Here is a 26,437-nt window from a genome sequence, read left to right on the forward strand (position 1 = left end):
GTCACCTGCATGTTGGAAAAAGGCCTCCTTAAATGCCTCATGTCCAAGGTCCCAAGGAAACCTGGGGATTAACCAGATGTACAAACACAGAGCAGGACTTGCATGTGTGGTTAAAGTCATCCTTGGAATGGTGGGTCTGCAGAATTGACAGAACTTTGACACTCTACTTGACTATTAATATTAAAAGAACAGAGACTGAGTCTGTCTTGTTCACAATTTCACAGCCTTACCATTTGTGCCTTGTACCTAATAGAGGCAAAATAGATACATGAGTTATTGAAATGAATTATGTTAATATGAATTTATGAAAAAATTATCAGGGTGACTTTCATGTCAATAGATTAACTTTGCTCCACCCCCTGAATAATTCCCATTACCTCTAGGTTGAAATACAAATGTTCACCTGTCTTTTTTTCTAATTTCTTTCCCTTCTTTCTGCCCTTCCTTACTCTCTGTTGCTATTTGTTCTTTTTGCTCTTTCTACCTAATCATTTTTTCAAGTCTCTGTGACATTATTTACTCTAACCCATCCCTTTTCCTCTCCAAGAATTTGATTTCCTCTGATTCAGTGGATTCACAGCAATATTATCTACATTCATTCCCCTGCCTCTTTTCCCATCTTAACCACAGCTGCTAGAACTGCCTTTTTTTCTTTCTAATATCCTTTCACCATCTCATTTCCCTTGTCAAGAACCGTTTTCTCACCCATTTAGGTAAATGCATAGATTCACCTCTCTTCCTTAGGGCCTATTTTCGTATTCAATTTCATACTGTCACTGTAACAGTGTTCACTGCTATTTAGCTTTCTAGTCTTCGCAATTTTTTAGCAATTTAAGCTAAGTCCAGCCAAGCTGCCTTCAATTTTAGGAAGATGATCAGAACTCCTTGATTATAAGACATTTTCCCTTTTTCCCACTGGTCTGCAAAATAAAACCCTATTAATCTGGAAGTCCTTACTAAATAATGTGTGATATTGAAGAAGCAGAATTGAGTTTCACTGTCTAAGGATGAGTTTTGCATCATATAACAATGTGAATAAGACGAGGTGGTGATGTCCAACCTATGCAAGAAAACACTCATTGACATAAACATTTGCATACAAATAACAAGCAGAACAAAGTTAACAATCATCTAGTACTAAATGAAAACTTCATTAAGAATTCTCTCATTTAAAATCTAAAATTGGAAGTTTCTTTTGAAAAATACTATAATGATGTAGGGATAAGAGGTAGGTCAGACTTTTCCTTGGGGACATAGCAAAACTCTTTGCCTATTTTTCATGGCATAGAAAGACAGTGTGAGGGTATCTCTTGTCTTCTCATTTCCCCTCATACCTATCCTTCCTGAATCCATTGCTTTCCTTTTGCTGTGACATGAGGAAGGCATTTTGGAAGAAATGATCATGTGACTTGAGTGTCCACTAAAAGCAAAATTGTAGCCAAAATGAAGGAAAACCAGAGCAGATCACCTTTTGAAAATGCCAGTCCTATCCTCCTTCAAAATTTCTAAAATTTTCAAGTATAGGCAGTTAGGTAGACTACTTTTCTGAAGAGCCATAGTAAATATAAGACTTGCTGTGAAGGTATTCTGAAGTGCCATGATATACCTTCAAATCTTAGCTACAGTGAACCATCCATAGGTGTTCCTGGTTCTGACCATCCTTGGCTTCCTGTGCTGGTTTATCATCTTTCTTCTGCTTACTCACTGTGGCTGTGTAGTCAAGATTTATTATGACCATGTTCTTCCTTTCACAGTTATCCTCTTTAAAGTCTCATTAATTAATATGCTTTTAATGCTGTGTTTTGTCCAGTTTTCCAAGTCTTTATATCCATATCTGAGTTTTCCACTCTGTTTTTCCTATAGGACATTTGCACTTGGATGTTGTAGCAGATGTAGGTGCCAACACACACCACTGCCTCCCTCCAAGACGGTGCTAGAATAAAGGTCCCGTATGTTCCTACTGCTTCCTGCATTCCTCGAGTAGCTGCAGTGTGCTACCTTCTGGGGCAGGCCAGAAGTGCCAGGGAGTTACCACCCAGGCACGACTCTTACCAGTGAAGGGCAGGAAATCAGTGCATAAATGCATCAATTTCCCTACCCTCAGTGGGGAGATTCTGAGGCAAGCTCTACACTGTCTCTCCTAGGTTCCTCATATGTTTTATATATGAGTATATATTATATATATATATATATTCTTATAGGTTCACACACACAGCTATATATAGACATGTATATATACAGAATAAGAAGGGATTCAAAATACATATCTCTTAGATCTAGATCTAGGATAATAATACTTTCAGGGCTATTGTAGCATTAAATAAAATAAAGCACGCAAAGCACCTTTTACTTTGTCTTCATCTCATAATGTAGCAGTTTCAAATTTAGGGAATAAACTACAACTTTCTTTTGTGGATTTTTTTCCCTCCAATAATTAGCTTGAGATAACTTAGAATATAAGAGTGAAAATTATAAATAGAGTATTCTCTGACGTGAATATAAATTAATTACTTTTCAAGATATTTCTCATGAGTAGTGTGAAAAGGACTGTTCTCCTGAAGGCATTTTTGTTTATTTCATTGGACATCCTTAAATTCAGAGCTCATAAAAACTATAAATAATACTATCATGGTCTAGTATGAGAATTAGCACACAATAGACAATTTATGATACTGATTAACCAAGATATCATGAAAATCATTTATTTACGAAACAATCTAGGACAGAAATAACATTCAGTATATCGAGGGGAAAGAGACGTAAAGGGAACTCAATAAATAACTATGTTATTTACAGGTATTATAGTGTTAAAGGTAAAACATTAATAGTGGCACTTCCTTCTCTCTAGATTCCTACTGACTACAATAAATGAGTTTGTTGTTTTTTACTGACTCTTCATTTCTGACAACTCCTTTCTTTTGTACTTTCATCTTTTTACACATTCCTCCCCTCCCTAATATTTCCTCATTTTCTTCATTATGATTTAGGGCCAAAAGACTGTCTGTTGACTGCATTCACATTTAATTATAAACCATATCTTCAGCAGTTAGTTTATATTGAAATGTAGAACGAATTCAATATCTGTCTATAATGAATCAAAAGCAGCTGGTAGGATCACAATCTAAATAATCAGTCTGTGTGTATTTACAACAACATTAATAGTAATGATTAATCAGTACTTCACACGAACAAGTTCATACCTGACATCTACTACTAAATCATTTTATCTTACATGAAAGTCCTGTGGCACTGTCTCAGATCAGTTAAGAGTTTTGCTTTATATGATAGTACATTGTTAAACTTGCCATCTGGTCCAACAGCTGATGTGGCTCATACAACCCTTAAGAGGCCCTGAAGCTTTACTCCTGGGAAATATTTGGTCTACTGTGTGGTGTCATGATTACTGGTTCATAACTTTTTATATCCTTTGAAAAGAATTGCAGAAAAACCTCCACGCTGGGAAAATCCTAATTGAAATTGATTTGTTAGAAGAAAAATAGTTCACTTACCTCAGGACCAGGCTGACCCTGAAATTGAAAAGAAGAAAAAAAGAAAAAGAATTACAAAATTGTTTCTTAAGTGAATAGTTTCAGTACCAAAATTTAAACTAGTTCTGAATATCTTTTCAAAATATTTCTGAAGATAATAATACCTAACTACTGACAAATCTCACTTGTGTTTTTCAAAAAGTTATGTTATATCTTAATATTTTCACTCTATGCTATTTATCTAAAATCTTGATATTATGGTCATTTTATGTAATTCCAAAATGACTCAAGAGTTTTAGTATGCTCTAGAATTAAAATGGAGAAAAAGAAGGCAAAAGGTGAAATACATCTCACATTATAATAATGAGTGGGTTACATAAAGGGAAGGTCTTCTAGCACATACTATTTTTATGAGCTGCATATTCAGAGATGGCACAAAGTGAAGAAAAAAGAGGCAGATATTTTAGTTTTAGAATTCACTGACACTTTAAATTTCTCATTGTTTCAATAATATTTTACGTCAATTTTAAAAAATAAACATCTATCTTTTACTCTGCATAATCTAGCCTAAGGGCATTTTTAAACAGATATGAGAGGTCTTTGGCTCAATTAAAGTGCATCATAACTCCTCATACAATCAATAGATTATATAACATCTGGTCAATCGGATTTACTTTGAATGTTACTTTTTTGTTGCTTAAGCTGATAAAAATTTCCAAGCAGCATAACTGCAAATTCTTCTCACTAAAGGAAAATCACCTGTGAATAAAAGTATTGATTACATATCACCTTCTTAAAATCTCCAATTGGGTTTTGTGTAAGATGAAATGAAAGAAAAAGTTCACACCGAGTTAGGGAATCTTAAAAAATAATGTATAATCTCATTCTATCAGCTGTATGCCACTGGGTATTACACAAAAAAGCATGGACCTAATCCAACTCCCAGAGAAGACTCTCTTTCTCTCTCAGTCCCTCTCCAGGCTTGGAATTTCTCTAGGTACTTGCCTTCTAACTGACTGGGGATAAAACAGATGATTTCCAAGAGCTTCGTCTGAAAATGTGGTTGGCTAGATTTTATCTAATCAAACCAGGAAGGGGAGCTACACCAAGTCACTGTGGATGTTACTCACCCCACTCCTGACTCTTTTAGTGATGGAGAGGGAGAAAGAAAATACCATTCATTCATTCCTTACTGAGTCCCAGGCAACTCTGGATATGTTACTCCATTTATTCCTTAAAACTGCCTTGCATTTTATAAAGGAAGAAACTGAAGCTCATAGAAATAAGTTAAAAATCACACAGCCTATAGTTGGAAAAGCCAGAATTTAAACCCAAAACTGATTCCAAAGTTCATACATTTTGCACCAGGCCATTTTGCCTTTCACTCTGGAAGTTTAAACTCACAGCTATATGCAGACTTGCTCAGATCAACAGTGGTCCCAGGGCACTCTTCGCGTGAGTGGACACGAAACTTCCCAGCCACTCCCGGGCTGCAACAGTGTGAATCCCTGCTTCCAGATGCAGACCTAGGACCAGCAGGCACCCAGCCTCTCAACTGACACCTGTACAGAAACCAGGTCAGCAAAGCTTCTTGAGGGCAACAGACAGCCCTAACCTCAGCTCTAAACATGGAGAACCTACAAGTGCAGGGCTGTTCACCTCCATGTAAATATGGGTCTTCCCAGATCCATGTAATGGATGAAATTACAGTATGTGCTCACTCGCACTTGCATTCTCACTCTCTCTCTGGATACTTTAAGCTTCTGATCTTTCCGAACTTTTAAACTAATGCAAACTCAGAAATGTGAACATGCATCTTTTTAAGAACCTCAGAATACATTACCTGTCTTATATGGGTTTTTTTTTTGTTTTTTGGGTTTTTTTGTAAAAACTAAAACATAGGATTCTCTAATATCAGAAAGAATTTCTTCAAAGGAATATATTTTAGCATCATTGCTGAGATTTTTTTATTCCTATGGTTGTTTTACAAATTATAGGCTTTTCCTGTCTGCCTCTAAAAAGTGGCATTTCTGCCATTACGTTGAACAAATGATTTTAGCACAATGTGTGTGTATAAATTTCTATGTTATTATATACAAATATACATTGTATTATGAATTTTATGTTAATGAGAGTGAGAACAAATAGTAAATGACAGTGAGATTAAAAAGTTGACTTTTACATAGGCATTGGAAAGTATGTAGCACCAGGGAACTCAGATTACCTTAACATGTGATATGAATTTCAGGTGTGTTTGGTGTGTGTACAGGTATGTGTGTATGTGTAGGGTGGGGAACGTGAAAAAGAGAGATGGAAGTGGGTTGGTAGAGAGGCTTTCCAGAAAAACGACGCATACAACATGGCAAATCTGGCAACGCTCCTTAAAACGTGGATTACACAAGGTAAGACTTACAAATCGTACACAAGATTCCAGGGCTGCCTACACCAAGTCTTCTCACTGCATGTGATATAACAAACTATTCACTAGGAGACACCCAGAATACCTGTAAGAAAACAGTCTAGCAGCTGGAGTCTTGTAGTCATGGTAGTAGAGCCATCTGGCCAAATGAGTGAAGTGATGGAGGAGTGGTGTCAGTGGGTGTAGAAGTGTTAGTTTCCCCCGCAGGAGAGCAGAGCATAGAGGGAGAGTAGACAAGAGCCCAAGAAGAGCATCTCAGAAACTCCCTGGTGACTGAGGGCACTGTGCGAGGAAGACTTCTTCACACACAGATCGCCCAAAGAAGTATCTCAGAATTTCTTTAAATTGCCTCTGAGTAGTTCATTGAGCAATACACGTATTTTCATTCACTAGTGGATCTTTTTCAAGTCTATTCTAATTTATAGGTAGTGAACATTATTAATAATCAAAACTGAAAGTTAATTTCTTTCGGTTTTCTAAAATGCACTCTAAATGAGTAGTTGAAAATTATGATTAAAGTTCGCAAAATACAGCTTAATTTGTAAAAATGGAATTCCTGAAAAGGACCTTTTTCCCCAAGCAAATCACCAAAATGTTTCTAAAAATAAAAACCTGAATCTAGTATAATCAAGAGCCATGCCAAGGGAAATAGTTAAATCACAGAAATACTGAAGTTTGGAACATACATGTAAAGAAGGAGAAAGCTGAGTGTTCCGAGTGGCTGGTTTACAGTAAGCCCAGTGCAATGCCCCCAAGGCAGCTAAGGCACCAGTGTGAAGAAAAAGAAGCAGAAGGAGGAACTGACTTTAAAATGTGGTAATCAGAAAAGTATGGTGGAAAACAATCAGCCAGTAGCTGATGCTTGACAGAAAAGTGTTCAAAGCAAGTTGAAAGTTTCGCGAGGCAAGTAAACCACAATGGAACGTGATAAATGACATGACGTATCACTGGAGTAGGTACTGTTACTTTAGGCAATTAAAGAGCAATATTAACCATTCTTTGTTAGGCTGTTATTACAACTACGGTTGCCAGAAAGTACTAACACTCTTCTCTAAATCGACAAAGTCATTTAGATTTCTGACTGAGGCAATTAGTTTCAGTACATGATACTTTTTCATGGCTGGTAATTCTGTGTCATTCATTTTCAAATGGGAGGAATGCTGTTTTTCCATTAGCACATGCACAGATAGGCACACAAAATTTGTACTTTTAAAATACCATCTTACTTTGAAATACTGAGTCGGATAACAGACCCACATATATCTTTACTGTGATACATTTTAAATAAAATTGCCTTCACTTACAAAAACTTGATTAGTATTGTTCACGCAACTCTAAAAGGTGCTACCTCTGCTTCAAGGTAATTAGAAAGAAATCACTTCAATAACTTAGAAAGTCCCCATTAAGAAACTCAACCTTTACTACCTCTTTTAGTACCCTCAGATTCAGATTTATTTCATTGTCTTGAATTGAAAGAAAAAATACTTCAAAATAATAATTTCTATGATTTTGCATTTTGGAACCCTTCCTGTCTAAAAAGATCATTTGACAATGATTACCATAACTTTATTATCTCTTGAAAATTCTCAAATTCACCTATTCAGATGTCAAGCTTATTTTTCTTTTCAGAAGAAAATACCACCTGAAGTAAGCACCCAGGTAAAGCTTTAGAATGACATCACAGGAACTTTGAGTGGCAACAGGATTATTCTGATGGCAGAGGTTCTGAGGACCAACAGGAATCCTATCATGGAACCATCTCAATGGGATCACTTAACCTTTCAAGAGTCGCAGTTTGACCTAAAGTCTGTGCCAGTAAATAGAACAGATGTACTCTACACTTGCAGCCAAGAAGCAGGAATCTTGCTCATCTTCCCTTCACATTTAATTCCCAATACCCCAGTGCCCAAGTTATAAGGTGCTTCAGAAACAATCACTGAATTGCTGAAAGATGAGAATATTTTGACTGATCCAAAAATGATTTACAATATTTTTAGAGAACCATTAGGAAGTTGACTATCGTTACATTACAGGGTTGTATTTTCAAAATGTAGCTTCTTAATCTCTTGGCTTCTGCTCACTGCAGAATAAACACATGTATGTCAAAGAGGAAGTCTCCTCCCTCAGTGGAATCTTCTTCAGATAATAGAGATGGAGCTAAGGCAGAAGCCTGCAGAGGCATCAGAGGAGGATTTAGATACCTACATATGTGCCTCAGAACAAAAAGCATGAGAGTGCTATCCTGAAGAAAAATCACTCCCTAGTTTGATTAAACCTCCACATCTAACTAACGTGAGAATATTATATCAAATTACTTTGTAAATTATAAAATGCTCCACAATTATAGCATGGCAATTTAAAGTAGGCTATAAAACCAACACCAACAATTCATTCAACTAATTCAAATTTAGATAAAAAGTGTCTATTAATTTTAAAAACAAATTAATATGCAAATGCTAAACTACAGAGGAAAGCAATTGAAGAAATAAAGCATTACAGATTATGTGTGTTAATTAAAAAATGGCTTTGCAAAGACTGCATAATCTCTCAACGTCTGTAAGCTGCTCATGCTTCCAAAGACTCCTACGCGCCTGACTGAGACAAACATTATTCATAATTTATATTGCCTGTTGTGTTACCCTACAGGATAGATATTAATAATTCTTACCTTAGCCACAGTCACATAATATGACTTAGACTATTTCAATTTAAGGTTTTCTTTTAAGAAATACTTAACCCTTGGTGGTTTTAATTCTGGGAAAGAAAAGTCATATTCTACTCAAGAGGAAAATAAATAGCTATAGTCGCAAGCCTGGTGGATGTCATTTTATTTTAATTTGAAAGAGAAAGAGAGCGAGAGCAAACATGGAGATGGTTTTGTTGGGTTCAATGTAAAGAAAACAAAAATTCATTCAAAACTTGGAAGATTTCTTCCATGATATTTGCCTTTTGAAAATAAATAACATGACTTATTTAAAGATTTACTCATATTTAAGCAGATTAAGTCCTTCCCACAATAATTTTAAAACATTATTATATTTTCTAATACCATACTATTTTTAGCTTTCTTATGATTAAATGTTCATAACAGGAACATAAGAAAAGTAAAGAATTTTATCATGTGCATTTTTTGTCATTAAAAATTTCACATACAGAGCATAAGAAAGATAAAGACTCCATTTATGCATTAATTTACAATATTAAATTGTACTGGATGCCTAATATTCCACTGAGGTTGATTTTTGGTATTATAAACAGTGTTTACATATTTCTATATAAATATCTGACTATTATGATTATTTCCTTATGATACAACACGGATAATGCAGTGTTATTCCAATTATAAACTTCATATATTTTATTTATTTATATTGTAGTATATCAAATACAGATTATATATATTTTCTAGGACATAATTCTACATGTGTATGCATATGTATTTATTCAGACATATATTTGTAAATCTATCTATATGAAGAGAGAAAGAGAAAGAAAGAAAGAGAGAGAAGGAAGGAAGGAAGGAAGAAAGGAGACAGAAAGGGAGAGAGGGAGGAAGAGAGAAAAAATATATGAAAATAGTGGTTATCTCTGGGTGGTGGAATTATGAGTAATTATTTCTATCTTTAGAGTTTTCTAGAATTCACAAAATTTTACTAGCCCCATGTCTTGATTATAAAAATATTTATTAGCACGATACCTAATTCACTGCAGAAAACTTTTAAACAGAACCTTAAGTCAAATTTTTTCCATACTAGATTCATTCACTCAAAGATCTAGGTCAGTGATTTTGAATTCCATTTTCCAACTTTCTCCCAATTCAGGGTGTTTTTAGTTACTTGGAAGAATCTGAAAAATTCTTAAAACTATTCTTTAAAATTCAATAAGTAAGGTTTTTTAATTCACCTTCTGTGTATGCCCCACATCATTTCTAGGAGTAGGGTTGGGGTAGAGACAGGGGCAGGAGAGTTTTAGAGTCAAGCACCACCTACAGGAGGTCATGGTTCCACATACATTGGGGATCCCTGCTCAGCTGAGTTTGCTGGGAATCTTTGCAATTTTGCAGGCCAAAATATTTGGGTTTTGGGATTTAGCTGTATTATTTTATAAAGCCATTTAAAGCAGTGGTCCCCAACCTTTTTGGCACCAGGGACTGGTTTCGTGGAAGACAATTTTTCCACAGACCGGGGTCGGGGGATGGTTTTGGGATGACTCAAGTGCATTACATTTACTGTGCACTTGATTTCTATTATTATTACATTGTAATATATAATGAAGTAATTATACAACTCACCATAATGCAGAATCAGTGGGAGCCCTGAGCCTGTTTTCACTTGCCACTCACTGATAGGGTTTTGATATGAATCTGCAAGCAATTGATTTATTATGGTCGCTGTGCAGTCAAACCTCTCTGCTAATGATAATCTGTATTTGCAGCCGCTCCCCAGCGCTAGCGTCACCACCTCAGCTCCACCTCAGATCATCAGGCATTAGATTCTCATAAGGAGCGGGCAACCTAGATCCCTCGCATGCACAGTTAATTAGTAGGGTTCGCACTCCTAAGAGAATCTAATACCACCGCTGATCTGACAGGAGGCGGAGCTCAGGCAGTAATGCGAGCGATGGGGAGCCGCTGTAAATACAGATGAAGCTTGGCTCGCTCGCTCACCCGCCGCTCACCTCCTGCTGTGTGGCCTGGTTCCTAACAGACCATGGACCGGTACCGATCCGGGGGACCCTGATTTAAAGGACTTATGCTTTTGGATATAAATGTGTATCAAACTTCTAAAACATACTACATCTCCAAGCCTTTTCACCAAGTGGCATGGAATCAGGAAGGTGTAAATAAATAAGTTTACAAACATATGTTTAATAGGAAACAATAAATACATGGAATACACATGAGTAGAGACACCTGCTCAGCTTCCATTGTTTTGAAAACACACATCTTTTAAAGAACGCAAAAAACCATTTTTACTGCCCAACCAATTTTTCTTAAATTGTATGTAATGAATAATTTGGTTTCTGCCATGTTTGTTAACATCTTTGAAAGTGTGTTATTTTGATTGCACCAGATAAATACTGGAAGCCAATTTATAAACATCTCTCAGTCTGATTTAAATTTATGTAAGTGCCCAATCCAATTTTCTAAATTTTGTGCGAAAAAAATGGATTTAGTGCTCTCTGCAGCTGTCTTAGACGTTTGTGTTAATAAATGCGTTAATAAAAGCAGAGTCAATTGATAACGTGTGAGTCACATAATGCTTATTGCTCCAGTGAAACAGAACCCTAAAAATGGAAACCTACCACAAAATTTGGGCAGAGAGGCTCTGCAAGCTGAGAAGCTTGTGTGCTTTAGAGACCAAGATGTTTAGGACTGCCTCATAACAGCTATCACTTACTGACTACCACAAGACACCAGGGGTTTTACAAATGACATCTCGGTTACAATAACTACAAATCAGGGCTCATTTCCATCATTTTATAGTTGAACAAACCAAGTTTCAGAGAGGTTGGGTAATATTCCCAGTCACACAGCTTCAAAAAGGGGAAACTGGAATATGGACATGGGTTTGTCTGACTTGAACCCTTTTGTGCTCTCACTTGTATCATGCTGGTGGCTGAAGCCATGAGCTTGGGCAAGATTACCCAGAGGAACAGGTAGCAGTCATCCTTAATCCTCTTTTAAATTGGATAAGAGCTATAGCTGCTCTAGCTAGAAATATCCATACAAGAAAAACTTAATTTTGCATACACACAACAAACCCCTTAAGTCCATCCATGGATTCTCTAGCAAATCATTCATCCCAGGTCAAGAACCCCTGGGTAGACAAAGACAAACATTTTAGGGGAAAGAGATGAAGAGCATCTCCAAAGGACACTGAGGAGGAAAAGAATTAAAAACAATAACAACAAACACGAGTTTATAAAGCCAATACTGAAGAGAATTTCAAAAAGAGAAATTAAAATGAGGATTGGAAAGAGTCCATTGCATTTAACCATTAGGAAGTCAGAATATTTATTATAAGTGTTTGAGCAGTGAGGTGAGAAAATTAAGACAAGAATAAGCTCCAGAGGTGGCAAGCAGGTGTCATACCAAGTGGCAACTCTGGTTGCGAATGGCCACCTGGAATAATGTGTTAAAAGAAGATTCTGAGGTTGGGTTATAGAGTTTGGGAAATGGCACTGGGATTAATCAGCAATGTCTACAGAAGGCAAAAGGTGGAAACCATGTGTACCAACTCTTTGCCAATCTCAGTAGACAGTTCTTTTGAGTATCTGTGTATAAAGGGAAAACAGAAACAGGATAGTAGCTAAAAGGGAGTTGGAGAGAAGTTTTTTGTTCATTTGTTTTCACAGTAGGTGGGGAGGATTTGACAATGTTTGCAAACTGACAGAAAACTATTAGCTGAGAGGAAAGAAATGGCTTGTAGAGCAAAATCAATATACAAGAGAACACAAAAAGAAGTGGTGTCAGAGAATCGGGGTGAGGAGAAAGGGTGTCCTTTTGTCTAAGTAGAGGAGAAAGAAAGTGAAGACAGATGCAAATACATTTGGATGTACAGGGGCAGAAAATGGAAGTATTCCTAGCCCTAAATCTCAAGACACTCTCAAGTAGAAGTCTTCTGAGTGTGGGATGGAGGTGGGAAAGGTAAGGTTGATTATTTATTTATTCATTCAGTCAATATTTGTTAAGCCACTCCAGTGTGCCAGCCATTCTTCAAGTACTAGGAATATGGTAAATGTAATAAACAAAAGAGAGTCCCTGCCAACAAAGTCCCACCTGCTTGTGGGGGGAGACAGACTGTAAGAGAATGTTTATAAATAATGCTGCAGGTGGCCACAATGGCTAAGAAGAAAAACATATGAGGATAAGGAGAGTAGAGTAGGAGGGTACCATTTTATAGGGTGGTCATGAAAGGAACAGAGGAAAAGAGGGAAAAGGAATAGCAAGAGGAATGCCCTATAAGGAGAGAGAGTCTTCCAGTCACTGACAGTGGGTCTGGAGTGGAGGGAGCGATGGGAACGCGGCAAGGTGTGCAGCCATAGAGGTGGAAGATCCAGGTCATGTGGAACTTTGCAAGTCATGATAAGAACTTGGCTTTTAATTGGGGTGAGATAGAAAGCCTTCAAGAGGAGCTTTTGTACAGAGAAGTGACATAATCTGAATTATATTTGAAAAGGATAGTGTTCACTGTGGGGAAAAGAGTGTAAGAAGGCAAGAGTGTAAGTATGGAGGGAAGTTAAGAGGCTTTGTAATAATCCAAGTAAAATGTAAATGATGGGATGGGCCAGGATAGTAGTGGCAGAGGACAAAATGGTTAGATCCTGCATATATTGTGAAGAAAGTGGTGCCAGATTTGCAGATAGATTGAACGCCGGGTGTGAGAAAAAAGGAGTCAGGAGTGACTCCAAGATTTGACTGGAGCAACTAAAGGAAGGAGATGTCACTTACTGCTGTGCTGAAGACTAAGAGGAGCAGCTTTGGAGAATTTGGTTTTGGACATGTTCGGGAGATCTGTGAAAGAGCCATGTGCGGATGTTGAGTAGATACTTGGATATACAAGTCTAGAGTTCATAGGAGAAGTCCAGGTTGGAGATATAAATCTGGGAGCCTTTGACATATAGATAATATTTAAAACCATGCGATTATATGTGATCACCTAGCAACAAGTGAATGTAAATAAGGAGGAAAAAAGGTTCAAGGACCGAACCTTCCAGCACAACATTTAGAGACCGTGAAGAAGTAAAAGAACTCGCAAGGCTGAGAAGGAGCGAGGTAGGAGGAGCACCTTGAAAGAGTGATACCCAGCAAGGAGATAGGCAAGAAAAGGGCTTCAACAAGCAGGGGGCACTTGGCTGTGTTGAATATGGTCCAGTAAAATTTAAAAGGAACCCTGATCCCTGAATTTGTCATGGTGAAGGTAATCAGTGACCCTAACAAGAACGTTTCAGCAGAGTGGTAGAGATTAATGGTCAGGGACAGTTCGTCCCTTGTGGCAGGAGGAAAGGCGGGTACAGATCTAAATTATCAGATTTGGTGGTGGGAGTGTATAGAATTATATTCTGATGGTTTCTATTTTCTCAGAGAAATAACAAACAATACTTTCAACAAAGTTAAATGGGATGGGGAGGAGATGCTGGAGGAGTCAGGAGCAAGAAAAATGTTTGAAATAACTAAGAAAGTTAGAGAGGGACTGGATTACAGACACGGACAGCACCACGCATCTTGAGATTAGTGGTTGTGAGCTGAAAATGAGACCAGTTAGCAGAGCTGTTTTTCTTCATCTGTATTCAGCTCTGTGGATGCAGGTGCAGAGCGGAGGGTGAGTTGGATTTAAGTAGGTTTGAGATCTCCCCAGGCCAGGACAGAGGGAGAGGAGTTACAGGTGTATACATACAAGAGCACGAGTATAATGATGGAATGAGACACCTAATCTGTTACGGAGGGAAGTGGGGATATAGGAGGTCTGTGGAAGAGTGTTTTCCATTTTTTTTGTCAGATGAATTTTTTATTCTTTCCATATTATGTTTGTGATATACCCAGTAGGTTATCTTTAATAAGTTCAATTAGTAGAATGTCTGGTGTAATCTTTTATTATAGTTTTTAACCAGTGATGTTTTAACAATTTTTTAAGCCACACTTTTAATTTATTTTAGCTATGTTCCTATCTCTTTAGGCTTAATTGCAGGAATACAATTTCAATAACATATACTCTAACAATAATAAAGATAATATTATCTATATTTATTCAATAAGGACTCAAAAATCTTTGGAAGTATAGAGAAATTATGCAAAATATGTTGCTTAAAAGACTGAATTTCCCTATAATTCTTGTTTCGAGACATTGTTCATGATGAGCTACCATAGAATTTCCATGAATCACCCATTCCTACATTTTCTGTAACAAGGCCAAAGAAACTTTACCAAGCAAGTCACAAAACTTTAAGGGTTACAGTGGCTATGTAAACAAAGTGCTGCTGAAATGTCAGAGGAAGAAATATGGCACTTGGAGGACTCAGGCAGTTCCAGCAGGAACTGACCCAGTTTCAAAACTTCACTTCTGCTCCATCAAAGGTAATGACATCTCATTCTGACCAAATCAAGGCTTAGTTAGACCTGGCAGTCAAAGCTCTCAGCTCAGCCTCTGAGAGACCCATGGCCCCCAATTGCTCCAGGCTCCTGACCCCTCAAACACCTTGCTCCTGCTATCCACCCAGCCTGCGTGCCCTCCCGCCCATTCCACTTGTCAAAATCCCATCCAGGCTTTAGGGTTTTCATCTCTTTCAAAGATCTGCGTGCTTTCCCACAGCAGATAGGAACTTTATTTCTTCTGAATAGCCACAGATCATTTTCTTAATTCTTTTATGACATTATATTCTGCCTTAAATTATGGCTATTGGTATCTTACCTCTCCTATTAAATGGTATGCTCCTTGAACAGCTAACACTTATGGTGCTGATACAGTAAGCCAGGCACTGTGCCTTTTGTTTTGCAGACATTAGTAGGTACCATTATTAGCCCCATTATACAGTTGTGGAAACTGAGACAGAGAGGGTGAGTGACTTGCCCAAGATCACACAGCTAGTAAGTGGAAATACTGAGATATGAATTCAGGCCTGTCAGATTCCAGAGCCTATACTTTTTTAACTATTATGCTATACTGCATCTTGGACAGTGGCAGGCATATAATAAATATTTGATTTTTTAAAATTTAGCTTTACATGAATTTTTATTCAATCAACCTACTAAATGCCAGGCACTGTGGTGGTGATAGAGGAACAAGGAAAAATAAGGCATGGACCCTTCAATGGGGGAACTCGCAGTCACAGGTAACACAGAGAAATTCATACATTTTCAGATTCCCATATTTTATTGGGCTTTGTCTTCCCAAGCAACTGGAAGACCTTTTGACAAAGGCTTAAATTGTGAAAACTAGTTAAAATTCTCTCTTCTTACTGTGATAAAAATGATTGTATTGAAAAATAAACTACCTTAATTTAACAGATAACGTTATACAGTTAGTGATGCTGGGACTAAATTAGAGACTGTAATGTTACCAAGGGTATACTGAATACATTCAGCCCTTCTATAATACGAATGTTCTCAGTTGAGACAGGGAATGTAACAGCATTTTTAGAGCCACTGGCTGAATTACCTCTATTGATGAGGATCAGCAGGTTCTTTCTGAATGATTCTAAATAACTGCTGACGGGCAGAAGATGGTGTTCCATGGGCTGTAGCCACAGCATGCTAGGAGCCCACTGGGGAGAGAATAAAGCACGAGTTCCCATGCATGAATGGTTCTATGTCCTGCCTGGATCCTGCTGACTGGCCATCCTTGAAATTGTATAAATGAAAGGAAGTAGGCCCAGGTAGACGCTTGCATTAATAATTGGTGTGAATGAAGTAAATTAGGCTAACCCACCAGGTCCTTCCTAAAGGGGTGGAGAGGCGGTACAAACCTCCAGAAATAAAGTCTGCTAAAACCATCTCTTCAAAGCTTTTGACAAACTGCAAACCCTAGCCATTTATTTTTTTCTCACTGAAAGGAGAGTTCAGGGAGAAGTTTTAGTTCACACAAACGCACACGCACACGCACAGTAGAGGTATAGGAAGCATGAACTAAGACATGCGAGTTATGTAGCACTGTCCTTGTTCACAAAGGAAGTCAAGGGACCTGGTTCTGCCATTAAGGCAAGGGAGGATTTTTCTCTGATGTTAGAGGGCAGGTGTAGTGCAGTTTGGGGTTCCTTTAGCTCCTGGGTCTGTTCCCACATGCACTGTCTGTACTACAACGGAATCTGCCCCGCTTATTGGTACAGTCATGTTGTGACTGCAGGCAGGCAGGCATAGCTAAAGGCAGTCCCAATCAGAAGAGAGAGCTCAAGCAGTTCAACCAAACCATGATTCATTTTCAAATTTTTGAAGGAAACAATACTTTTGAAACCTCTTGCTTTGTGATCCTAGAGAATACAGTTTTCACCTGCCTATTTCCTGGTGTAGACATTTCCCAGGGTTCTAAATGCTTTTCAACATCTCCCTTTCATGAAGAGCCCACAGTAGTAAAGAATAATGAGAAATATCAAACCCATTTAACAATGGGGTAGAGTCATGTTTTCTTCTAACTTTTGTAGGAGAAAAAAAGAATTTGTTTTTGCAGCAATATCCTTTACAACAAACATACATGTCATTCAGTCTCATGTCATTCCATAATAAGTTTTTATTCTTTCACTTGCATAAACATTAATCTTGTCTAAATAAGATCTGAATCCAAAAAAGCAAAAAAAAAAAGTTTATAAATAATGCCAATAATTCAAATACTTCAACTTGATACTAAGTAGATTCTCAAACTTTCTCTTAACCCTATTTTAATTTAAATTAAAGTAAAAACACAAGCAATTAAAGGTTGACAAAGTTTTGAGGTTTAATTCAAGTCATTGGAAGACAATATTATTTAAAAGTAGGAAATAGATTTCCTTCATGGTGTTATTCTATTTCTTAACCACACAAACATTTAAAAAACAAAAATGTAAAAGTTTATGGCGGATTGAAACCTGAAAGACACCTTTACCTAAAAGTTCTTATTTCTCTTAAGAAACCGAAACCTCCATGTGCAGAAACAGAATGCGCAAGGCTACTTCATCTTAAGCATCACTCAAGAAACACATTTGATGTTGGTTTGTGCCATGATGATAAGAACACAGTAAACTATGAGAAGTGTCATTTCTGGAAAATTAGTTAGCTGTAGATCAGCAACAGACAAATCTTTGTAATAGAAGTGACATGATGACTTTGATGAGTTGAACTTTTTAAAACACGGAGCATTTTAAAAGACATCCCCTTGGAAATGAACAAATTTAGATAGAACATACTGTATGCCATTATTCATAAGCCCATTTTCATCACTGCAGAACAGCTATGTCAGTGTGACAACGTCTTCCTTAAAATTCATGTTTGGGATCCACTTTTAGTTAATTAATTTAAAAAGTAAAGAGAAAACTTGGGCTCTTATCTCTGAGGTTCCCACTAACTAAAATTCTATAACTTTCATATTTTATGCACTCTGAAACTTTCCATAATTTGAAGATAAAAATCTCAGGAAAAGATCCTTCTTCTAAAAATATATATTTTTTTACTTAGAAAAATTTGAGCTACAAAACATTCTGAATGAAGAGTCAATATCCTGGTTAATTGTTACAGATGAACTATTTCTAAATTTGTTAGAAAAAAAATTAAAAGCCTATAAATGCCAAATATAAGAACTTTAATAATTCACTATTATTTTAGTATCCCATTACATATATATTTGGATGTTAGACAAGGAGCTAGTTTTACATAAGTACACACATTCATTTACTGGGCTTCATATGATGCCCTTGGTGGATAAAGCCAAACATTCAACTAGCTTTGGTTATAGTTTTAAAAGTAAGAAGTTTGAAGATCTGTAATTTTGGATGCTTTTTAAATACCATTCTTGATATGCAAAGGTATTTAAAAGGCTAGCCAGCACAGAGTGAGACAAGGTGGGAACAAATATGTAACAAAAGAGATGTCATTTTCTAAGAGGTTTATCATACTGATTTTAATAGTAAGCCACCTGCTGTAGCTACTGTCAAAGAGCAAAGATATAGCACGGAAACATTTCACACCTGAAATGATGCTGACTTCAAGTCCCCAGATAAGAAACATTCTAATATAAACCATCCCCTTTGACTGTTATCTAAACTCTTCCCAAAAGAAATTCTTACATTGTCCATGGAGTCTAATTTACTGACAATATAAAAGGATATTATAAATCACTGAAAGTACTAAAGTAGGTCACATCTTGGTAATCACTGTACTTTAGGGCAATAGATGGTAGAGCAGAGTTCCTACTGCAACAGAGAGATGATTCGGGTCAATTTCCAGTAATAATTTACAAAAATGAAAGCTTCCTATTTAATTTACTTTTAACAGAACACAAGCCTAGAAAATGATCTAGGTGCTCTAGTTATTAGAGTATTTAGAAAGTACTGGAAGTTACAGAAATGAATAGGAATGAAAGAAATTGTCTACCCTTTAATGACACTTTTTAATGACAAAATAAAAGCTTCTTCTCCTCACAATGATGAATAGCAGGAGGTTTCCCAATCCAAATTCATTTGCCTTGTGGTTTTGATTAAATATATGCACATAGGAAACCTCATATTATAGGAAATATATAATTTCTGTATGAGTTTCTTGTGAATTATAATATTTGGTGCAAGGTCAAGCAATTTTTCATTTTGTTCAAAATGTTCTAACGATCTGAAATCGCCTTCAGTTTGTTTACACCCTTCAAAGTCTCTCCTTCTAAACTCTATTAACATTACCAAACTGAAGCTAAATAAGGATTTTTTTCCCTCTAAACAGGGGAGTTAATGCCTATGGGAAAATAACATTCTTAACAAATAAAGCCCAGGGGATCCAGTCAGGCAAAGGAATAAATCCTCATCTTTCACACAAGTTTCAAACTGGTAAACAATACAAGAATTCAAAATAGTTTCTTTTCAAGTCACGCCGTATAAGGTACAAAGTAAGTTTGTATGCAATGGCGATGCCAGATCAACTTTCCAGACATGAAGATTCAATGATTAGAGGCTTAACTTTAACATGCAAAGTAGAGGGTTGGATGGAGATGGAGGGGGGCAACAGGATAAATAATCTGCACAACTGGAAGTGGAAGTTTAGGTCATTTCCTATATGAGGATATAGAGGGCATATTGGATAATGGTGAGACTATCTGAAGGGAAACCACAAGCTGATTAGTTCCACTCCAAGGGATGGTTTTTAAAAACCAGTTCTTATTCTTTACCACTGATTAGAAGTCTAAATGAAAGGCTACATATGGCGAAAGATATATCCATCCAGCCATTACAGCAAAAGGGCGATAAATTATCCAGGGTGCCTGCAGAGAACTCTTTAATTCACTCTTTCAATTTTCATTCTCACCTGCAAAAAAGTCTGAAACTGTATGCCAGTTGGTTGTTAATAATGTGCCCTGGGAGGGAGCGAGTTGAAATTGTTCCCCAAACTGCAAATCAAGAGACAAAGTATGTGCGTCTACTCCTGTTGAGTGAAATGATGTATCAGAACAGAAGATGGTGTCTGCAGTACAGGACGAAAGTATGCTTTCATGCGTCCCCTAAAATCCATGGCTCTGGGCAGCAAAGCTCTGGAGCCCTTATATTTCTACTCCCAGAAGAATATCCTAACATAGATGTAGCTAACAGAAGCCTCCAAAAGGACGTTTGTGATATAAAATTTAAAATAATTGTTTTTAAATTTGTAGTTTCCAGATTGGATTTCTACTGTGCCTGCCAAACATTCTCCCTCCTTTTCTGCGGGTTAGCTACACAAATATGGATTTCATTTGTTTATTAATAGAAGGAAGTGGTGACTCAGACGCTTTGTACAGATGCCTCAGTTTTCCTATTTCTACTCTCCTTCTGCAGAGCACTGTAAAATGTAACCGGTTCAAAGCTAGGAGGAGGGGAGAGCGCAGTGGGGCTGGGATTAGGAAGAGCAAGCCCCTTGCCTCTCTGGCTTGGTCCGCAGCCCAGGCTACCTCCCCCTGGACCTCCTGACTCCTGCTCACCTCAGCCCCTGGACAGTCCATTTTGTCCTTGTCCTCAGTCTGGATGTGGGTTCAGCATCATCTCCTCCCCAAATCTGCTCTTCCTTCTTTAGTCTCTATCCCATGGTCTGCACTATTATTCCCCAGAGCAAGGCCTGAGAATCACCCCCACTTCTCCCTCCTCCTCCTCCTTACACCTAGTCACACATTCTGCCATTTCTACCTCATTAATACACCCTGAATCTATCCCATTCGCTATATCTCTCCAGGTCATTTTATTTCTCACCCAAATAACTGCAACAATATATTAACCATCTCTCTCTTCCCCTTTGTCTTCCTCCTGTCCTTTAGCAAGAGTGATCTTCCTAAAATGTTTGCCTGATCATGCTACCCCACTTCTTAAATCCTTCAGATTGTATACTTTTAGGATAATTACTTAGCATGGCATGCAAGGTCCTTCACCTCATCCTACCCCAATCCCTGCTTTCTATTTACTTCCTCATCCCCTCCTTGAACTTTACATTTCAACCTTAATAAGCAGTTTTCCTGAATGCCATTCTTTCGTGTATCTCAAAGGTTTTGAACATGCTAGCCTCCATGAAAACACTGCACAACTTAGACTTTTCACATTGACAACACTGTGACTTAGATCCAGAGGCAACCTGATCCCCTCCCCACCAAAATTTGGGTGATTTACCCCGCTATGGTTCTTCCGTTGTACCTCGACATACCCTGAGCATATTTCTCACATAATATTGCTATGTTCTTGTTTTGTTTTGCTCCTAGTAGACTCTAAGGTCTTTGAAGACAGGGGCTATGTTTATCTGCTATTGTATCCCCATCATGTATAGCAGAGGGCATGGCACATATTAGGCATTCCATATGAGTTTGATGAATGAATCATTGAATGAGTGGGCACTATATTTTAGATAACTGTATGAACTAATTATTAATAACTCTTTAAGTCCCTCCTGCCTCTATATCCCATGATTCCATCCTTTATTCATTTCTTTGAGCATATAGAAATACTTGTTAATAAGACATTCTGCAGAAATACAAGCTAGAGATGTATATGTGTATTTTTGAGACTGAAAATATTAGCAAGTAAGGAAACAAGAAAAAGTTTTATTTTATTTAACCCTAAGTAAATCTTAAGAAAGCATGGGGACTGTGAAGATAAAAAGTGCATTAAAAATATCATTCATAATGACTTAAAAAAAAACCCATAAGAACATTTAGGTAACCCGGGACACTTTAGATTCCAAGGCTTGATGTCTTTTTAATTCCGCCAAAGCAAGAACTAAAGTTCATTTAATAACTAAAGGAGGGAATTCTTTCTATATTATGGTTCAGGACTCAATTCAGAGCAAACAAGTCATACTTAGTTAATTTAGGCCAAATGTAGGCCAACATCACGGTGTCCAAATGATCAGAAATTAAGCAGAAGCCACTCTTTGCGTAAGAGGAAACCATAGCATTTTATATAACTAGTTTGGAAGAATGGGGACATTGAGGTCTTCTCTGCAATCACATGCTGCCGAAGATTACTAAATGCTTGGCCATTCATGAGGAAACAATAATGTACCCTTAAGTCACTCATTTGACTTTGCTCAAAATATTTACATTCAAAAATGTGTCCAAACTGCTTTTTTCATAGCACTTTATTTTAGTGTGGCTTTCTTGACTATGGCTAGTTATTGCCTCACAAATCCACAGAAGTCATATAATTATGACTTCCCTAATTTGTCCCATAAGGCATTACAGGCCTGCATAAGCAGACCGCCCTAGGAATTCAGCCACACAACTAAGTATTTGGTCACAAGAAAGTCAAACAGGAAGAAGGGCCATGACACTCCATTTGTTCACAGACTGGACGTTAGAAAAATATGCAGGTGTCCAATCAGCAACCAAAAGCAAAGACTTTAAAACTGAGAGATTCATTTTTAATAATTCTGACTGCCTTGTGCTACCTGTTTTGCTTTTCTATTTTTTAGTGTAAAATGAAACACTCTTTTAGCTCTTTGGAAGAGAGAGGATTCATCCCTAAACTCTCACTTTTTTGTTTTAATCATGTTTCCCACTATAAGAATGTCAGTTGCTCCCTCTTCAAACCTTATGAAAGTGACCCTAAAAATATGTCATTCTTTCACAGAAGCATTATTAAAAATTAAACTTTCACATGAGACAATTGGTAATATGAAACGAGATAACCAGAACTGTTCCAATTGAGACGATCACCCTGGATCCAATACAAGGTATTGAAATCACTCAGTGGCATGAGAAATAGTAAGAAGAAAGGGAAAGCCATAACAGTGTCTGTTGGTGCCCGAAGATTTTGTAAGTGCTTCAAGACAAAAAGCCTTCATTATCAATGAAGTTATGAAGTAACCTGGGAGGCCTGAGGCTCCTAGCCTGGTATTCATACTTTATTCTTCTTACAAACCAGTCCCTAACTTTTATGTTGCTCTTTTTCAAAAAAATTCTTTTCCCTTTTCTTTTTCTGTTCAAAGTTTCTAGTGATAACAGGTTTGATGAAATTTTTCTTTTCTAAAATTTTACAAAGACAAAGGTCACATTACTCCCCAAATGGCATACCTATACACATCTCATTGGAGATTTCTGGTTCTCTCAATTCTTTAAGGAATTATATCCAAACAGGGTAGCCGAGATTGGCTGTTCACCAATTTTGTTTACTTTTTCTTCTAAGCCCACAGCTACATTTCACTCTCTCCCTTGCAGTTATGTGTGAAAATGTGACTTGACACTTGCCAAAGAAATGTGTCAGCAGTGATATAAACCATAAACTCTTGTACTTCTAGTGCTGGCCAAAAAAATCCTCCCACCTGACTGTCCATTCTCTTTCTTTCTTTATCTTATCCAGTGGCTGTATGCCTATGCCCAGGGTAACCTCAGAACACACATATGGAAGATGGCAGAGTCCCCAGAGTCTTGCCCTTCATCATGTATAAGAAATCAATGTCTACTGTGGTAAGCCAGTAACATCTCAGAGTTTGTCTGTTAAAACAGCTACAGTCATTCTAAAACAGATGGTATCTAGAAATAGACCACAGGAAAGAATAATCTTGCAAAAAATACATTGTCAATATTTTGGTATGTCTCTTTCCTCCTCCTTCTCCTCCTCCTTTTTTTACTTTAACACCTTTACTTATCTCAGTTTTGGGGGTATTTTTCCATTATCTCTGCTCCTTCAAGAATTCCAAAATTCTGTTTAATCTGGCACTAAATCTACGTAAACAATATCAAAAGAAGCACTGAAACAAATTGCCACTGAACACTGCAATGTTCAAACATGGCAGCCTGAACCACTCAAAACAGAAGATATGAAAAGACACTGGGGAATCTATTCTATATAAGAATTATAGTTATGTCTCTTTTTCTACCTTTTGTTCCAGGACACAAAGCTGTATGAAGGGTTCCAAAATGAACTACTCATCTGTGACAACCTATGGTCATTCTATTATAACGCTGTTCCCAAACAGCCATTAAACACAAATTAATTCTCCAGGTTTGTTTTGTTTGTTTATCTGGTTTGTTATGGTGACTACATCTGAATTTATCAAGCCATCTTGGTATTTTATAGTGATACCGTTTCCTGCAAGATGAGTGGTTTTCTCCCTCCATCAAAAATGATATCTTATTATTACAGAAAAAATAACAGTAACCACACATTCAAAAGCACACTCTTTGAGCCCAAACAGAAATCAAAATATTTTGATAATTAAGCAAGAATATAGCAAAAGCAATTAAAGGAACATTTGCTGAAAAACTCCATTACAATTTTATGTTCAGTTTTCTCAAGAGCCAAAGCTCGTATCTCCACACAATTTACTTCTGTTAGATGAAAATTAGATGATTTATAAGTGTGTTTTGAGTAAAGAGCAATATGAAAGGTCACATACAAGATGTAAGATCCACAGATAGCTAAGAAAAGCCTAAAATGAACCTTAGATAATAGATAGGATAAGATACAACAAAGAAGATACTTGCAAAGAAGTTGGTAACACTTAAAGCTTACCTGCCTAAAAAACAACTTGTAGAAATATGGGGGGAAAATGGGTTTTGAAGTGAGATAGACCTGGGTTCAAGTTCCAATTCTGCCTCCTACTAAATGTGAATCCTTGGGTGGGCTAATTTACTTGATTTGCCTAACCCTCAGTTTCTTCCTCTGTAAATGGGTATAATATATCTCTAGTTCACAAGGCTAGAATGACAGTTGGTATGTAAAGTGACACATATTAGGTAGTTATTATAAATTGTAGTTATGAAAGTATCTGGAAAAGATTTACTATTGGCTTAAAAGTCATATTGTTTTTTTTTCCATATAAAGTAAAGATATCAGAGTTTCTCATCTAAAAGTTCTACAGAGATTTCTTTTCCTAATTCATCTACCACATTGGCAGAAATAGCATTGTAAGCTTAACTTGCCTAAGTCTGCTTCATTCATCTGTCAACAAGATTCTGGGCTTCAAATCGAGCTGACAATTGTTGAAGGTGGACAGAACAGAACAGGCTGCACCACGGTGTTGTATTTCACACCTCAGAGGGTTCTGTGCTACCAACAATAACATCATATCTCTGTCAGTCAAGCACAATTATAGGGTTCGATAGACTGATACAAATAAAAAAGCCAGTTAAAACAGATCTCCTGAGTCTGTTCTGGATATGGTTATGGGACTTGTTTGATTCTGTTACCTGTGAATAGTAGAACGGCACCTCCTTTGGGGACGAAAGGACAAAGAGAGGGCATTCCCCCAATGAGTCTAAAAAAAGGTCAAAACTAGTGCACGATTTGCTACAACTAAAAACGCTGAAGTTATTTTGTAAATGTTGATCATACTATTTCCTTCGTATTGAAACACGAATGTGTTTTTGAGATATCCAAAATAGAAGGTACAATTTCATGCCAGCTGGAATCAGGTAACACAATGGTCAGGCAAATCATTCAAGCAAATACATTTGTAAAATACAAGCTAGGCGCTCAGAGCACTTGCACGGATTTCTTTATAGCAGTGTTTTAATACATATCACTTTTATGAGAAAGAAAATAGAAAAAAGCACCTGATATTCACATCAAAATAAATTACATACATTATCATAAAATTGCTACATTGTGGCTGTTTATAGCAAAGAATCCTGTGGTAGCAATATCTTTTTGTCAAAATGGATAAGGCTGAGTAATAAGCTGAAGAGCTTCCTAAAGAGTAAATCGATATGTGGGATCTAATTCAAGTTGTATTTCAAGTTCTAAATTATACATGATCTCAATATGCAAGATACAGAAACTGACAAAAGTAACACTCTAGCCACAAATAATTCTAGTGTGATACTGACAAGTTTTCCAAAATATATCAAATGAAAATATAAATGTAAGGTGTCTAAATTAAATTTTATTATGAAGTGTTTCTCCCCCCCACCCCTTTAAGGTTACTTGAGAGTATTACTGCAGAAGGGCAATGAAAAAACATGACTCTCAGTGACAAAAGAGATCTGCCAATGTCCCTTCAGGAAAACCAATCTTTCATTTGTTTGTTTGTTGTGATGAGTGCCCTAATCCTGTCTATTGCACCAATGAGCACATTTCACAACAAAGTCAAAGTGAATGGAAAGAAAACACACATCAGCCCTTGAGCAAGTGCTCATGGAACATTCTCCAGGATAGATCATATCTTGGGTCACAAATCAAGCGTTGGTAAATTTAAGAAAATTGAAATTGAATCAAGTATCTTTTCCGACCACAATGCTATGAGACTAAGTATCAATCACGGGAAAAAATCCGTAAAAAATACAAACACATAGAGGGTAAACAATACACTACTTAATAACCAAGAGATCACTGAAGAAATCAAAGAGGAAGTTAAAAAATACCTAGAAACAAATGACAATGAAAACACGATGACCCAAAGCTTATGGGA

General features: G+C 37.0%; 1 protein-coding gene across 7 annotated transcripts in view; it reads right to left on the reverse strand.

Annotated features, from left to right (window-relative positions):
- COL25A1 (collagen type XXV alpha 1 chain) overlaps positions 1-26,437 on the reverse strand; it is a 478,809-nt gene that overhangs the window by 185,042 nt on the left and 267,330 nt on the right. For all 7 annotated transcript variants that reach the window (XM_036853780.1, XM_036853776.1, XM_036853781.1 and 4 more), the window contains exon 5: positions 3,510-3,527. In XM_036853780.1, the coding sequence (XP_036709675.1) occupies positions 3,510-3,527 (18 nt within the window). The remainder of the gene's footprint in view (positions 1-3,509; positions 3,528-26,437) is intronic.

This window comes from Balaenoptera musculus, chromosome 5 (assembly GCF_009873245.2).
Source record: "Balaenoptera musculus isolate JJ_BM4_2016_0621 chromosome 5, mBalMus1.pri.v3, whole genome shotgun sequence".
Lineage (NCBI taxonomy): Eukaryota > Metazoa > Chordata > Mammalia > Artiodactyla > Balaenopteridae > Balaenoptera > Balaenoptera musculus.